Below are 15,662 nucleotides of genomic sequence, written 5' to 3'. Positions count from 1 at the left end.
TCCTGCAAGGCGTAAAAGGTGTTGAAACACAGACACAAAAACAAAAACTAAAAAAAAAACATCAGAAGGAATTTTCAGATCGGAGAGAGAGGGCTCAAACATGCTCTCTCCCTCTACAGGTTCATCCCCATTTCGAAGGGAAAATAATCCTAAAAAGTTTCATGATTCTTTCCATTATATCCCTTTCTTTTATGCAATTTCTATTAAATTTTCAATTTTGTTTTTATTGCAAGAGAACTGAGTTTGCGCAGTGTTAATAATCATATGCTCCTTCTCCAGCGTATGCCCGAAACCAAATCCACATCCAAATCGACACCAGCTACCAAAATATGGACCCGATTAAGCTCCAAATCCGATCCAATTCCCGATCCACTGCTCTCTTATCCCGAAATCCTCGTCAAACCAAGCCATTCCCTTCTTTCATCGCGGTTTCAATCGCCATATCCATTGCGTTGTTTGTTTTTGTTTACATATTCTTTTTCTCGTCCAAGGATTCCGTCAAGTACAGCATCATAATCGATGGGGGAAGCACGAGGACGAGGATTCACGTGTTTAGGTACAACATTGACGGAGACAGAAACCCGGTTTTCGATTTTAAAGAATGATTGGAGAGCTTGAAGGTCAATCCGGGATTGTCGGCGTACTCTGAGGATCTGGAAGGAGCTGCGAATTTGTTGAAAGAGCTTTTGGAGTTCGGGAGAAGTAAGGTTCCGGAAAGCCAATGGGGAGAGACGGAGATTAGGTTAATGGCGACGGCGGGGTTGAGATTGTTGAACGATGAGGTGCAGGAGAGGATTTTGGAGCAGTGCAGGAAGGTGCTTAGGGTGTCCGGTTTTAAGTTTCGCGACGTCTAGGCTTCGGTTATTACAGGTAATATAATGTGCTTTGCTTTGAGTTATTTTATTGAGACAATGTGGGGAAAATTTTGATATTATTCAGAATGGGAAAGCAGTGGGTAAGTAGTAAAAGGTAGTATACTTGGAGTTGGAAGCTTACATGTTGTATGAACAGGCCTAGAAATGCTAATCGGATTCAGGTAGTATAATTGCTCGTTGAATCGGCTCTTGTAGTATCAAGCTGGAATTTTTACAGTCCATATGGTTGTAGTTTCTGACCCATATTTTGAAGCTAAGTTTTGGATGTTTTGATTGGTTTAGGCTCTGATGAGGGAGTGTATGCTTGGGTTGTTGCAAACTATGTCTTTGGTACTCTTGGAGGTAATCCTCAGCATACTATTGGAATAATTGAACTTGGCGGGGCATCTGCTCAGGTTTGTTTTTAATCTTTAATCTTCATTGCTTCTAGTCTTTGGTCGACCCTAGTCTCTCTTTTCCATCGTAGTTTACGTTCCCAAGTTTTTAGCATAAGATGTAGCTCTATTTACCTTTAGTTTCATTGAAACATTTTAATAGTTAAGAGGTTCGTGCAAGTCTTTGTTCAGTTATTTGACTAAAATGTGTTTTAACTTGGAAACGATTGTTGTTATTATGCTAGTTCTATTTTTGGTTGTTTCAACTAAGTAGTTCCATATAGTCTTTGCATTTCCATCCGTCAAGCTTTTCACCTATTCACTTTTCTGAAGGTGTTCTGGTTTCAGTGTGCTCACTAGTAGACTCATCAGGGTTTGAGAAGTATGTTATAAATAATGTTGGGTAATGCTAATAGTCTCTGTTCTGCAACATGCCATTGGATAGAATTGTATATTTCTCACTTGTTATACATCAGGCCATTCACAGTGGTATGTACTTTCCTTGTATTACATATCTCGTTTATTTATTTTCTTCTGTTAGGGGTTAGAAAGCATGTACAGTTTGGCACAGAAAAGCATTCAATTGAAACCAATGGCCTCTGCACATAAGTTGATGGGGCTTATAATTAAAATTCTTGGGGAAAATACTGAGGTGACAAATGGGGATAAAATATTAATTTACAATCTCCGTTAAATTCTCTTTTTGCTTCCTTATCTTTAAGTTAGATTGTGCTTTTGTCTGTTCTCAGGTTGTTTTAGCAGAATGCTTGAAAGGATTTGGTCCTTGGTAAGCTGTCATATTTCCATCTTTATATATTTTTGTTTGTTAGGAATGCAGTTTTGGAGCCTTTTTCTGAGTGCTATTGATTTAAAATATGTTTGGTCCGATAAGCTGTTAGAAGTTATCATGAAATTCAAGCTTGGATGTTTCTGGACAATTATTAAGATCTATCTCTATATTTTGCTTATCATCATGAAGGTTGCCCATGCCATAGAGTTGTTGACTGCTGGGACTGACCATGCAGAAATGTGTTGTTAACTTTTTTAACGTAAGATATATGGATTTTCATATAAACTGATGATTTATTTGGAAATGAAACTAGAGATCGGGTTTGCATTGCTATGGATGGGGCCTTTTCAAGTGGCATGCCAATTGGAGTAAGACCTCATGAAGCAAAATATCTGTGCAAGAAATGACAGGACGATACTAGCTCTGCATCATTGTTTTCCCATATAAACTAGATTTATCTCTTTGAATTGAAGTGCCTCATTGTGACGAAGAGTTTTGAAGAATGTGTAAGATTAGAAACAAAATATCTTAGATATTATTGTTTATTATAGTTAATAATGTTGAACTATATTATATTTTACGTTAATGTAAACTTTGATTTATTATTATGGATTTCATTTTTCTTGTTATGGATTTTAAGTTTGTTGTTATGGATGTCAAGTTTATTGGAAAATGCTACAAGTTAAATTTGGGTAATAAAAAAGTAGAAAACAACATTTGACAAATTAGTTTTAATTTGCAAAATCAATTTCTTTTAGCTATAAAGAGGTAATTAGCGGCGTTTGTATCTTAAAACGCCGCTATAGATATGACATTTTGCGGCGTTTGTTCTAAAAAACGCCGTTATATACCATATCTTTTGCGGTGTTTGTGGGAAAAACGTCGCTAAATCTCAAGACCTATTGCGGTGTTTGTGGGAAAAACGTCGCTAAATCTCAACACCTATTGCGGCGTTTGTTGGAAAAATGCCGCCAAATATCAACACCTATTGCGGCATTTGTTGGAAAAACGCCGCTATATATCGTTACCTATTGCGGCGTTTTTTGTTACCAAACGCCACGAACTTTAGCGACGCTATTTGCAGCGGCGCTTTTTGCGGCGTTTGTCATAGCGCCGCATGTGTTTTTTGCGGCGCTTAAAATCACCGCTATAGGTAAAATAAAACGCCACAAATGTACAGTTTTGTTGTAGTGATATCATCTGATTATAATCTTAATTAATAGAATTAATTATATGAACCATCGCTGGAAATTCTGATTATATACTGTAAATGATTCGGATTCCACATCCAGAACTTCCGTTAAATCTGTATTTAAAGACCAACTATTTATAATATCAATTTCCATGTTGTAATCACAGTATTATAATTGCTTTTATATCATTTCCAGTTTTATATATATATTTACGTGAACATTGGTACGATTGTGTATTGTCATATTTGAACAATCGTTATTTTAATATTCTTAACGTACGATTTATGATCCATACACATTCACCACTACTTTTTAATAATGTCTTTTATAAATTTCGAATCTGAATTTTGAAAAACTGATTTCATACTGACGTAAAAGTAGTTAATTTTATATTTACATCCTATCAAATTTTTTGTTTAAACAGTTTTACAAATGTATGCTTGATGTATATTTTTATTTTTTATATAATATTTAGTTAAATATGATTATGATATGAATTATATATATAATTGTACCCGCAAGGTATACCGTATATGTGTTATCAATACATTAAAAGAAAATTTAAACAAATATTACATTATAACCATATAAAACTATTTAAAATATATATATATATATATATATATATATATATATATAAATTTAAACACAATTAAATATATATTATCTCCGAACTTTTAATAATTTTAACAGTATATACTAAAAATAACTTTAATTTATACTGTAAGATAATATTTTAATTTTTTTAATCAATTTTATATATAAAAAATTTTTATATCAATAAAATAACTTAAAACAAAAAAACCTGTGTTGTTTTAAGTCGACAAAAATTTGTGTTATATTTAGGTCAGACAAATATAATTATTAGAGTAGTTGTAGTGAGCTTTAACTTTAAGATAAGGATGATGATTCATCAAAAACTCCATTTTATTTCATAATTAAAGTTGTTTAGTTGCCACGTGTCTTGATTATTGAAAATGACACGTAACTGAAAAAAAGGAGGAAATTTAAGTTAAGAAAATGATTAATCATCCATCAATTAACAATTTTATATTCGTTAATGACTCATCCAATACTTGGATGCAAAAGTTAATTAATACAAAAAAAAATTAATTTTTATTTTTTATTTTTAACAATTAATGGTGGATTAGTTCAACTACATTCCATTAATATTATAGAAGATTCAGATCCCTATAACGGTTTTTTTTTAATTTCGTAATTTTAAGTATAATATAAAATGAACGGGTATATGATTAATAAATATACAAATAATATAATAAACATAAACAAATATAATATAATGCATCTATATTTACTTAAATTATTATTATATTCGATAACACAGTTAATTGGCCACCAACTCTCTCACTGTAATAACTAAAGCTTTAAAATATAATAATAAGAATATTTATATTTTTTATTTTTATGCTAAATTACACTATTACTCACAAAATTTAGGATGTGTCAAGTTTAGTACCGAACTTTAAAACACTTCAATTTTAGTATTGGATTTTAGTATACTTTTTAATTAGGACACGAGTTGTTAAATCGTTAGCAACTTGATTACGTGGTCATTTCTTTCCTATTCTCATATAAAAATTTGCCAACACCTTTCATTGTCACCCATCATTAGTTTTCGTTCGTGATAAGATCAATATCAAGCATTTAACTCATCTTTCTTCGCCTTAGATTGGTTATTTACAAAATTCACTTAAAATTGATGAAAATGCATCTAATGATAACGTTCTAATGCTCAAATCTCCCTAAAAAATCGTTTGATGGGACTAGTTTCGAGGTATGTTATTCATCTTTTTTAAATAATACTTTTGAACATTCAAATTTTTGAATAAATACCTCAAACCCCAAAAGTTAAGAAAGCTCACAAACCTAAAAAATGATGTTTTTTTTTATTTCACTAGTTTTAAAAAATTCATAAGAAAATCTAAATCGAAGAAAATTGTAGAAGATGATGAGTCTAGTTCATTGATATCTAGGTTGACGGTAAAAAAATTATCATAAAATATTTTTTTTACTGTGGTTGAAAATAAATTAAAAACACCATGATTGTGATAAACAATGAAACTATCACATCATCATAGTATTTCAAATTTAATGGTCAAGTGTCCTAATTGAGATGCAAAAATAAAGTCCAATGCTAAATTGAATCATTTTGAAGTTCAATGTTAAATTGATACACACCTTAAAGTTTAGTGACTAGTAGTGTAATTTACCCTTATTCTTAAATTAAAAAAATAAAAGGCCGTACATATAGGGATGGCAAACGGGCGGGTCGGGTGCGGATACCCACTCCCCCATCCCCATACCCACCTAATATTTTTCAATCTACCACCCGCCCACCACCCATGATGGGTAAAAATTTTCAAATCCACACCTGCCCACGCGGGTACATTCTCAAATCCATCCCCACACCCACTACCCACTGGAGACGTACCCGCCTAGACCCGCCTGACAACAAACTTAAGTTATACATAAGCAACAAACATAAAACAAACACATCTATTAATAAACATAATAAAATAAACCAATGATTATCTGAGTTAAGTGTTAATATAGATCTTAAAGTACATAAAACATCATAATAAAAGACATAATTAAAGTCTAGAAACATAAATGACAAACACATAATGTTTTTGTTCTTTGGCACAACATTCTAAAATTTCAAGCAATACTTGTGACATCTGATACTCCAGTATTACAATCATCATTCTCATAAAACACCATAATAAAACACCAATATTGCAATATATTCGGTTGAAATTTGAATTTGAAAAAGTCAGTTTCAATGGCGTTAAAAATGGAGGTTTGAGAAGCACAAGTGAAACACTTAATTCTATTCAGTGGCGTTAAAAATAGAGATTTGAGAAGCAACGATCTGACTCTGTTAGCAAAAAACGTGGGTGCTCAGTCACAAGATACTGATTTGTAGAACATTAAGAAATTAAGCTTAAAACAAATATTAAGATGAATCTAAAAAATAATTAAAAATCAGTACGAGCAAATAAAAATTAAACTCTTAAAACGAAATGCAAAGGAGCTTAAAACGAAATGACTACGGAATTGACTCTTACAAAAATTAAATTTCAAGTAAAAAGGGAAAAAAGATACCTGAATAAGCTGGAGAGTGAAGACAAGAGGTTTGAAAGAAAAAAATTTATGCATAAACTTATCCCTAATATTTGGTTAAATTACAAGTTATATCTTATACAATATTAGGATTTATAAATTAGTATCTTAAAATTACACCTAAATTCATAATGGTCCAAAATTTAATGGATATTTAGTTGGGCGGGCGGATGTGGGGTGGGTGGATGCGGTGCGGGCGGATGAGGATCGGGTGGATGCGGTGCGGATGCGGGGTGGGTAAGGTCTCAAACCCATTACCCGCCCACTACCCGCGACGAGTACCACTTTCTAAATCCACACCCGCCCACTACCCACTAAAATTATACCCATCCCCGCCCCAATTGGAGCGGGTGCGGTACGGAATCCACAAAATTGTACCCACTTGCCATCCCTACGTACATACCATTTAACTATCCTTATTTTTGTCATCAATAACTTCAGCTTTTAAAATTATTCTTAATGTTTTTTTTAAATCACCCATTGTAATTTATATGTGATAATATGACATTGTAATACACATATCTTATTAGCATTTAAGATTTTGATATATTTAACTTTTTTATAAACATTTATATTAAAAATAAAAATACAAAACATAAATTATCATCTTTAAATTTTATTGCTTTTTTAATAGAGAAAATCGCCTCAGTGACCAAAAATGCCTTATAATAAAAGGACGTGTCGAAGACACGTATTACCACGACCACGACCACGAGACGAGACGGCGGCGACGGCGGCGCGCGAGAGTCCCCCTTGTTCTCTTTCACTCAACAAGGAAATGGGATATCCAAGCCTTAAATACACTTCCATATAGTGTTTCCAATACTATGTGGGATTGAGCATTACTCAACACTTCAAAGAAAATATAGTAATTTTTATAGCATGTTTCCTACTTAATCCATATCTAAAAATATTAAAACATTTTATCATATTAAAACTATATGTATAAGTTTGAATTGAAATGTAGATATCTACAACTCTTTTAATTCTCTTGATAAAATGATAAAATGTTTTAGATATGTGGATTAAGTGGGAAACATGTTACAAAAATTGCTATATTTTCTTTGAAGTGTTGAGTAATGCTCACTCCCACATAGTATTGGAAACACTATTGGGAAGTGTATTTAAGGCTTGAATTTCCCATTTCCTTGTTGAGTGAAAGAGAACAAGGGGGACTCTCGCGCGCCGCCGCCGCCGCCGTCTCGGGTCGGGTCGTGGTCGTGGTCGTGGTAGTACGTGTATTCGACACGTCCGCGCGGACACTATCTTTTTAGAGAAAATTCTTAAGAAACAAAATCCTTTTTTAATTTACTATAGACTATCGCGACGAATTTGGAAAATCGCAACGACACTGTAGACTATCGCAACGCGAAATGGAAAATCGCAACGACACTGTACACTATCGCAATGCGAGATGGAAAATCGCAATGACACTGTACACTATCGCAACGCAATTTTCAACTATCGCAACGCGAAATGGAAAATCGCAATGACACTGTACACTATCGCAACGCAATTTTCAACTATCGCAACGCGAAATGGAAAATCGCAACGACACTGTAGACTATTGCAACGCGAAATGGAAAATCGCAACGACACTGTAGACTATCGCAACGACACTGTAGACTATCGCAACACGATTTTCAACTATTGCAACGCGAAATGCAACGCGAATTTGCGATACTGAAAATCGCGTTGCGAATTAGAGATCGCATTGCAATTTTGTTGGTCATTTTGACAAATCCAAAAAAAGTTGGTTAAAATCGTATATTATAAGGCATTTTTAGTCACTGAGACGATTTTCTCTTTTTAAAAAGATTACCCCCACTTAATCCTATATAGTTTCAAATGGATAGTGGCAAAAATTAATGATATAAAATATTTGCTCGTGGACTTGCCTCTCTTTCTTGGGTGGATTGCCTACTTGTCATTTTAATTTTTTGTATTATTGAAAAATATTAATATGTGAAAAGTAAAGAGTTATTATATTCGAAACTGAGTATTATATCGATGCAACAAATTAACAAAAATAAAAATCTAACGGAACAAAAATTACATTTGAAGGCAAATAATTAAAAATAAAAGAACTTATGTGATTAAATGTCAAACAAAACACAAATTTGAAGGAAGCCTGCACTGCTTGCTGGTAAGTACTACAACCATTTTCAAGCTTTCTTTCAACACGAGAAACATGCACTCCTCGAACGAGTGGTGTTTCGGTCTTCAAGACCTTTCAAAAATGACCTAATTGCTAGATGTTCCGAAGCATATGTCATGAACGACGCTAATACAAGCCCTCCGACAACCATCAGACCCAACCTGGTGCGAAAATATACACGGACCATGAAAATTAGTAAGACTGCTTCAAGACTAATAATGAGGATTTTCAAACGTCTATACATTGCAAGCAAATAAGAAATAAAGCCAGCAATCTTTGACAACTTATTGTCATCCATTTTTGGTTTCCTCCAATGTCCAACTGGACTTGAAAATTGTTTTCTTTTAAACACGCGGAAGAAAACAAGATTATCTCGGTAGAAATTACCTTGGGAACAGAGCGGTGATCCCGAAAATAAATGGTAAGGATGGGGCTGCGATAGCCAAGAAAGCCATCCCCAACCCGTAAAACCAAGTAACCATATCACAGGACGATGATGGCTGCCGTTGATAACCTGTAATGAATGTATGAAAATTGTCAACAAATGCTAGATCAATAATCAAGATCAGACATGATTTATGCATCTCTGCCAAGTAAATAAACCTTTTCTAGAATCTGAATCGAAAGAATCAGTACGAGAAGCAACTGATCCCGACTGAGTTGCTGTTTTCCCCCACTGATAAATCAAATGAAGAAAAGCTCCGAACAAAAGAAAGAAAATTGTGAATGTCCACTCATACATCAAGAGCAAACCAGTCCATGGCATCACTTGTCGAGGCACAATTGAAATTGAAATTCCAAGGGACACCAAAGCAGTCATAAAACATACAAAAACTGAAACTCCACCCAAGTACGCAGGCACCTTCGTCTGTGCACCGTTAGAAAACTGGATAAAACCACGCCAACAGCAAGTTTACATCTATTTCAGTAGAAAAAACAGAGAGTTCACCATAAAAGTAAATAGAGGAAACTAACTTGACTGTTTGGGTTAACTGTAGTAGATGGAGAAACACTAGTGTAAGCAACGGTTCCACTGGACCCAAGTATGTGGTAAAGGTATCTGATTTGATTGCATAATGGAGTTCTGCAAAGCGAGCCCGCAGTCTGGAACAAAAAGTAATACGGTTTTGGAACAGGAAAGCGATCATCTAGGCATGAATTTCAAGAAAGCATAATAATTGATGCCACTAACCTGATGGAAAGAACGATAGAAACAAAAAAGTAAAGCACAGAAAGGTAAGAGGAAAAGGAATTTGACTATAAGCTCATCATTTGGATTTTTGCCTCCTCCAGTTCCAGGAAGGGATTCATCAAGCTGTTCCCTAATATTCTGCAGCATCAGCAAACAGATTATATTGACATTTGTCCTAGTTAAAGCAAAAATCGGAAATATATCATTTCTTTTCATGTACATTTCTGAAGGAGTTCAATATTACCTGCCATACATCAACCGGTTTTAAGAGCCAAGATGTCCACCAATCCCAAGGTTTAAGGGGACCGAGGGTATAGTGAATTACACGAAGTTCACTCTCATCTACCATCCACTGCAAAAATAATACAAAAAAGAAAAAAAATGATAAGGATACTTAACCAGAAAATAACAATATAATAAGCAAATCCAGAATTTTGTCTCTTATTTTGGCTTTGGCATAAGTTTCATCATGGTATAGTGAGAAAAAGAACATCCCGACAAACAAAGAAAAGAATTGAAACAAATCCTCATGTTCTCAAAACAAGAGGAAGCATACAAAAGTCTGTCAACGACTCAACGTCATGAAGAAAATGAGAATTCAAAACAATGAAAAGATTTCAAATACAATTTTACTGGTGAGAGTGTGAGACTATACTTTGTTCTTGCTATGATAGAAACATAAGGATATAGGACGTGAAACAAAACTGACAATGATACAGCAGCACGATATAAAGTTTAAAGCATAATGTTCATGTAAATTTATGTAGTAATACCTTGTTGGCAAGCACATAAAGACCAACATCCGCATTGTATAAAGTAGAGAGTCGTTCCATCTTAGGAGCAGGACGGGATTTCAATACCTCCTCAGGTATATTAGGGTCAAAAACATGGGCATTTGGGAAATCAGAGTAATAAGAATTCAGAAAACCCTGATCTCCTCCAGTATAAGAAGGCAAAGTATTGACTTTGCTCATCATGTCATTGAAAATAGCTTCAGATGGTTCCACCACCAGGACTCCTGAATTCAGCCTCTCGGAATGCTTCAAATTTGCACAGAATTTCTCACATTTAAAGATATCTTCAATGCTTTTGACTACTATAGTATCTGCATCAAGATATACAACTACACAAGCAAATTCCAAGTGTGAAACAAAGCAAATCACCAGAAGAAACATCGAGGTAGAAAGAATAATGTACTCTGAAAAGAAGAATGGCTGAAGAGAAAAGGTGATAACAACTAAAATACATAATATCCGAAAACTAGATTCTATCCAGCTCATAAAAGATGTAAAAAAGAAAATTCTTATCATGAGAATTATAGAAAACCTATATTTTAGTTCTCGCTTTTACCTGGGAAAAAATAAAAAATAGGACATGAACAATCGAGTAAGCATATATAGGTAAGTATTCTCCAAGTTGCAACCTAATTACCGAGCAAACTTTTAAACAGGCATACAATTAGAAGTATCAATAAAAAACTTATACATCCTTAGTTCCATGGACTTGATAATTTAAAATTTTCTCGTTAGTGATATGGTCATTCGTGGTGTAAAAGTTTTGCACTGGCGGTACATCAAATTTAAGCTAAGCCCACTATTTTCATCCTTCAGCTACAAGCCTACACCATACATTTTCTGTAATCGACAAAGATGAACTATAAATAAATCGAAAAGGATTTACCTTTCTCGTAGTTAGTCATATTAAAAATTTTCAATTTGGTGTAAACACCCCAAAATCTCTTTGGCCGAACTTGATTCGGATTTGCCAATAAACTTATCATCTCCACTATCCACCCATCAGCCTGCTCAATTATCCACCAAAGCAAAAAGAAAAAGAAAGATAACATAGTTAAAAGATATTTCAAATCTTAAGACTTCACTTTCTTAAACCACAATAATTGCAATATACTTGCCTAATCTTTCTCAGTAAGCTAACTGATCACTGATTATAGAGCTAGTAATTTTCTCAGGAAACAAACAGAGAAGTAAAAGGGTTGCCTAATTTTACCTTTAGAAGCTTCTTAGCATAATCAGAGACACCATCGGAGACCAAAACGACCATGTCTTTAGTTGATCCAGTGTCCCTTATCGATTTCCCTAAAACCCGGACCCCTAAAAGGAACTCATCTCCGTAAAGCAGCGTCGCGTAAGCTTGTTTCGATGTAGATTGATCTTGAATCCCCAACACCGCCTTTGATTGAATAATCAAAAGGACCAGTAACAGAATCGAGAGTTTTTGTAATTTCATATTACTCAATTTTCTCGAGAAAAATATCCGGATTTTCTCGAGAAAAAATTAAACTTCTTTTTTTTTTGACAAAAGGTCGATAAACACGAGGAACTGTGAACTAGAAGAAGAAGAAGACTATTCTTCGTTTTATTCAATTTGCGATGTCGTTTTATTCAATTTGCAAACTTTTGTTGGTAAATAAAAGAGGAAAACAGCAACTACGTGGATATTATTCTATTCTATTAACACCACTTCCTCCAATAGCTGAAAATAAATTCCTGTTCTTATATTGTAAATCAATCATGCATGGCTTATTTATACCACTCCATTAAAACTCAAAATAAGATTTTTCTTCGTCTTATACATAAAATTTGTCAAATGTAAATATGTATTATTATCAAAACACAACAGTAACAAACAACTGCAGAGCTTTTGACTTTTTTCTTTCCAAATTTTTAGGATAAATTTAAAGGAATCTTGGTAGTGTGAAATACGAAAGTTTAATTTAAAATTAATTTAAAAGTGACTTTTAATTTAAAATGTTATTTTATTTGTAATTGAAAAAAAATATATTACAAGTGGTTTATGACTTACAACCGGAAAAAAATTATACAATTTATAATTCTTTAGATTACAACAAAAAATGTTATAAATAATATAATATTTTTTATTTCAACTTTAAATATTACTCGATCCAACCTAAAAGTTATATTTTTAATTAAAATTTTCGGTTGCAACTAGTTTATACCATTTTTTAATCTTATATTAACTTTAGACTCTCAAGCACAAGCACAAGCACAAGCACAAGCACGAGCACTAGTATAGGAGCTACAAGCATAAGCACTATATTTAAGAATCAATCCCAATGAATGGGAACTGCAGAGTATTTATACAGCTTGCGACTTCTTTTATCAACATGCCGATCGAGAAGGGGAGTATCTCTGCAAGATGTATGACTTTTGCTGTTTAGAAACCAAATTACACATGAGCAGCAATGCAATCCTTTTGTTCTGGAAGAAGAAATCCGATGACTATTTCGGCCGCCTTGTGGATGTCCTTGAACATACCACATCCATGCTTAGCATGACTATACACTCGAAAACAGGGAACATATCCATGCTTAGTATGATTACCATATTTCATCTCCTCCCCAATTATCCTTTTCCTTTGGTCCCGTTGGCCCCTCCTCGCCATAAAGCTCTGTCGGAAACACGTCAAAGATGTTCTCCTCCGACAGTCGAACAAAAAACGGGAGCAAATTAATTATCCGATCTAGTTCAGAACGCGAATCATATACTATAGTTGGACCCCATTCTCTCATGTAATCCAACCAACATGGTTCTGTAACTACTCCATCTCCAAGATACTCGGCTGCAATAATCTGGTACTTGGTGCTTGAGTCCACAGAATACTTGCTTCGGGCAGCATCGTTCCTAATCCCTATACCAAGTTTAACCGACCCTTGAAGGTACGTTCCGGGATGTGGAAAACTAGCATGTCCATCTCTAGATGAGTAAACAATTGGCTTATTTCCTTCACTATATTCCAAGTCGAAAGCATTCACCCACTCACATCCGCTATGCTGTGAGAAGTAAACCTGCCACAGTTCTCCAGTGAAGTTGCTTATCCTGAGAGTGAAGTGTTCCCAGTCGCTTACATGTTGCCCGAGTTTGTTCATCTGTATGTTCATTAACCCGATCTTAAGGTTGGCCGGTCCATTGAAAGGACAAAATATCCACATTACAATATCTGTAAATGTTCTACCAGATGCTGGCTTTACATGAACATATAGCTCTGCACTCTCTAAGTTTCCTTTTTTAACATTATTTCCTGCACTATCATCTCCTGGCAAAGCTATCCAAAATTCAAAATTCACCATCATTTGTCCCTCCACAAGGTAAGTTTGAGCCCCAAAAATCAATCGGTTCACCCTTAAGCTTGCCATTTTCACATAGAAGTGCACCGTTCTTGAAAAACCATTGCACCGATGAGGGCAAATAGTCTTCATCAGGATGAAAGTAAACTCTTGCACCGTAGTGCTTGATAAGAGCATGAATCTGGTTTAAATTCAGCATTGCATGTAGTGTGGGATCCAGATTCTTCAAGCAAACAATCTCCAATTCCGAAACAAAGTAGGTACTGCAGAAGAATGTCCCAACCGAAACACCTTTGCAAAACATTCCTCTTTTGCATGGTCTTATGTTCCAAACCTGGAATTGATCTGCACCAGTGGAAAATATGGCATATTTAATTTCACAGGTCTCTGTAAGATCATCTCGAACACATCTAACTTCCTCATCATCAGGCTCCTCCGGCGTGTCGGTAACCAAAATTCCCATTGCTTTGTAACCCACCGGAGCGTTTGGCAGCCAGAATAAACCACAACAGTAGCGAAGTGAATCTGAACTCCAAATCAACGTGTAGTTGACAGGTTTCCTCAGTGCTGGCAAGCCCGAATCCGAGTCATGGTCACGGCAAACTCCTGGAGTCGAAGCTACCCTTTCACGAGCCACAAGAACGTACCCTCTAAGGGGCTGGTCATTTGGCTGACAGTAATAACCGAGACAGAAAAATCCATCACGAATCCCCACATGTTTATAAAATGTGACACCTTTAGCTTTACCACGCAACAAATAGCAGGTCCAAACACTCTCAAACTTGGTGATTTTAACCACTTCTAAATCTCCCAGATCTACTTTTCCAGTAGCAAATCCTTGACCTGAAAAAATGATAGTACATTACAAAAAATCGAGTTGACATATATATTGTCATGACGTTTGTAAGGACACTATCATCTATGCTACCCGGATACGAACATGGTAGAATGTATTAATCACACATCGAAAAGAAAAGAGATGAGAGGTTATAAGGTTCAAAAACAACCCCATCAGACATGTTTTTAAGGAATTGCTTCATCTTACACGAAAAACAGGTGAGCTAAGCAGGATGGGATAGACAGTTTGTCAACGAGTCTCGTTTTTAAAAGGTCAATCATTGAGGATTTTGTTAAACCAACGCCTTAACAGCATTTTAGAGTTACTATATATAGTAATATATCTATTGTGTCCAAACTCCAAAATTACCATAGCTATAATCAACCAGAATGACTCGATATACATAATAACATAAAATTCTCCCCTCCCCCCATGAACTGTGTATTATTGTCTAAATAATCAGGTAAAAAATCTTCATAAATCATAATCATCATTCATACTCCATAGTTAAACAAATAATTATAAAGAAACGCAATTTCTAAACTAGAAAAAAAAATCGAAGGATAAATACCTGAAGGCCAATCTGGAATTGGAGAAGGCAAAGAAAAAGGCTGGGATAGAGGTAAAGGAAAGAACTCATCATATTCATCAGTGTGTTTATTATGCCAACAAAAGCATTCACACCCCGACATATCTTTAAATCTTCCAAACCCGGAGTTTACTTCCCCAACCACTTTTTTCAACTTTCTTTTCAAAGAAACCCTCAAAAAGAAAGTACAGAACAATTAAAGGCGGGCTTTTTTATTGGAAGAAAAATTTAGTGGGACGAAGTTTCAACTTGCTCTGTTTGTGTTGGAAAAATTGAAGATGACGATGAATATTACTATAGGTGTTCTTTGATCTTTCTGTTTTGGGTTAGTTTGCCTTGCTTTTAAACTATTCAGCTCAGGACACCCAACATTGATTTTCAAAAAACAAAAAAAAAATTGAGAT

General features: G+C 34.7%; 1 protein-coding gene and 2 pseudogenes across 1 annotated transcript; 1 reads left to right on the top strand and 2 right to left on the bottom strand.

Annotated features, from left to right (window-relative positions):
- The first annotated feature begins 263 nt into the window (after positions 1-263).
- Positions 264-2,534, top strand: LOC120162452 (annotated as a pseudogene).
- Positions 2,535-4,658: 2,124 nt separating this feature from the next.
- On the bottom strand, positions 4,659-15,361 carry LOC120162451 (annotated as a pseudogene).
- On the bottom strand, positions 8,449-12,031 carry LOC120162281 (inositol phosphorylceramide glucuronosyltransferase 1-like). The gene is made up of 9 exons (XM_039172452.1): positions 11,734-12,031; positions 11,407-11,527; positions 10,500-10,849; positions 9,971-10,078; positions 9,727-9,864; positions 9,510-9,638; positions 9,138-9,420; positions 8,922-9,048; positions 8,449-8,695 (listed from the first exon to the last, which is right to left on the bottom strand). The coding sequence occupies exons 1-9, from the start codon at positions 11,971-11,973 to the stop codon at positions 8,554-8,556; spliced, it is 1,638 nt and encodes a 545-aa protein (XP_039028383.1). The 5' UTR covers positions 11,974-12,031; the 3' UTR covers positions 8,449-8,553.
- Positions 15,362-15,662: the final 301 nt, after the last annotated feature.

The sequence above is a fragment of the Hibiscus syriacus genome, unplaced genomic scaffold (genome assembly GCF_006381635.1).
Source record: "Hibiscus syriacus cultivar Baekdansim isolate YM2019G1 unplaced genomic scaffold, ASM638163v2 tig00111402_pilon, whole genome shotgun sequence".
Lineage (NCBI taxonomy): Eukaryota > Viridiplantae > Streptophyta > Magnoliopsida > Malvales > Malvaceae > Hibiscus > Hibiscus syriacus.
The sequence above is the reverse complement of the archived record's forward strand: the minus strand, read 5'-3'. Positions and strand labels throughout refer to the sequence as shown.

Excerpts from the sequence above, each read along its gene's own strand:
- LOC120162281 (XM_039172452.1), bottom strand. The coding sequence starts at position 11,973 with ATGAAATTACAAAAACTCTCGATTCTGTTACTGGTCCTTTTGATTATT. Across the intron at positions 11,528-11,733 it reads ATGCTAAGAAGCTTCTAAAG|GCTGATGGGTGGATAGTGGA; the intron begins GTAAAATTAGGC and ends ATAATTGAGCAG. Across the intron at positions 8,696-8,921 it reads ATCACCGCTCTGTTCCCAAG|GTTGGGTCTGATGGTTGTCG; the intron begins GTAATTTCTACC and ends TTTTCGCACCAG.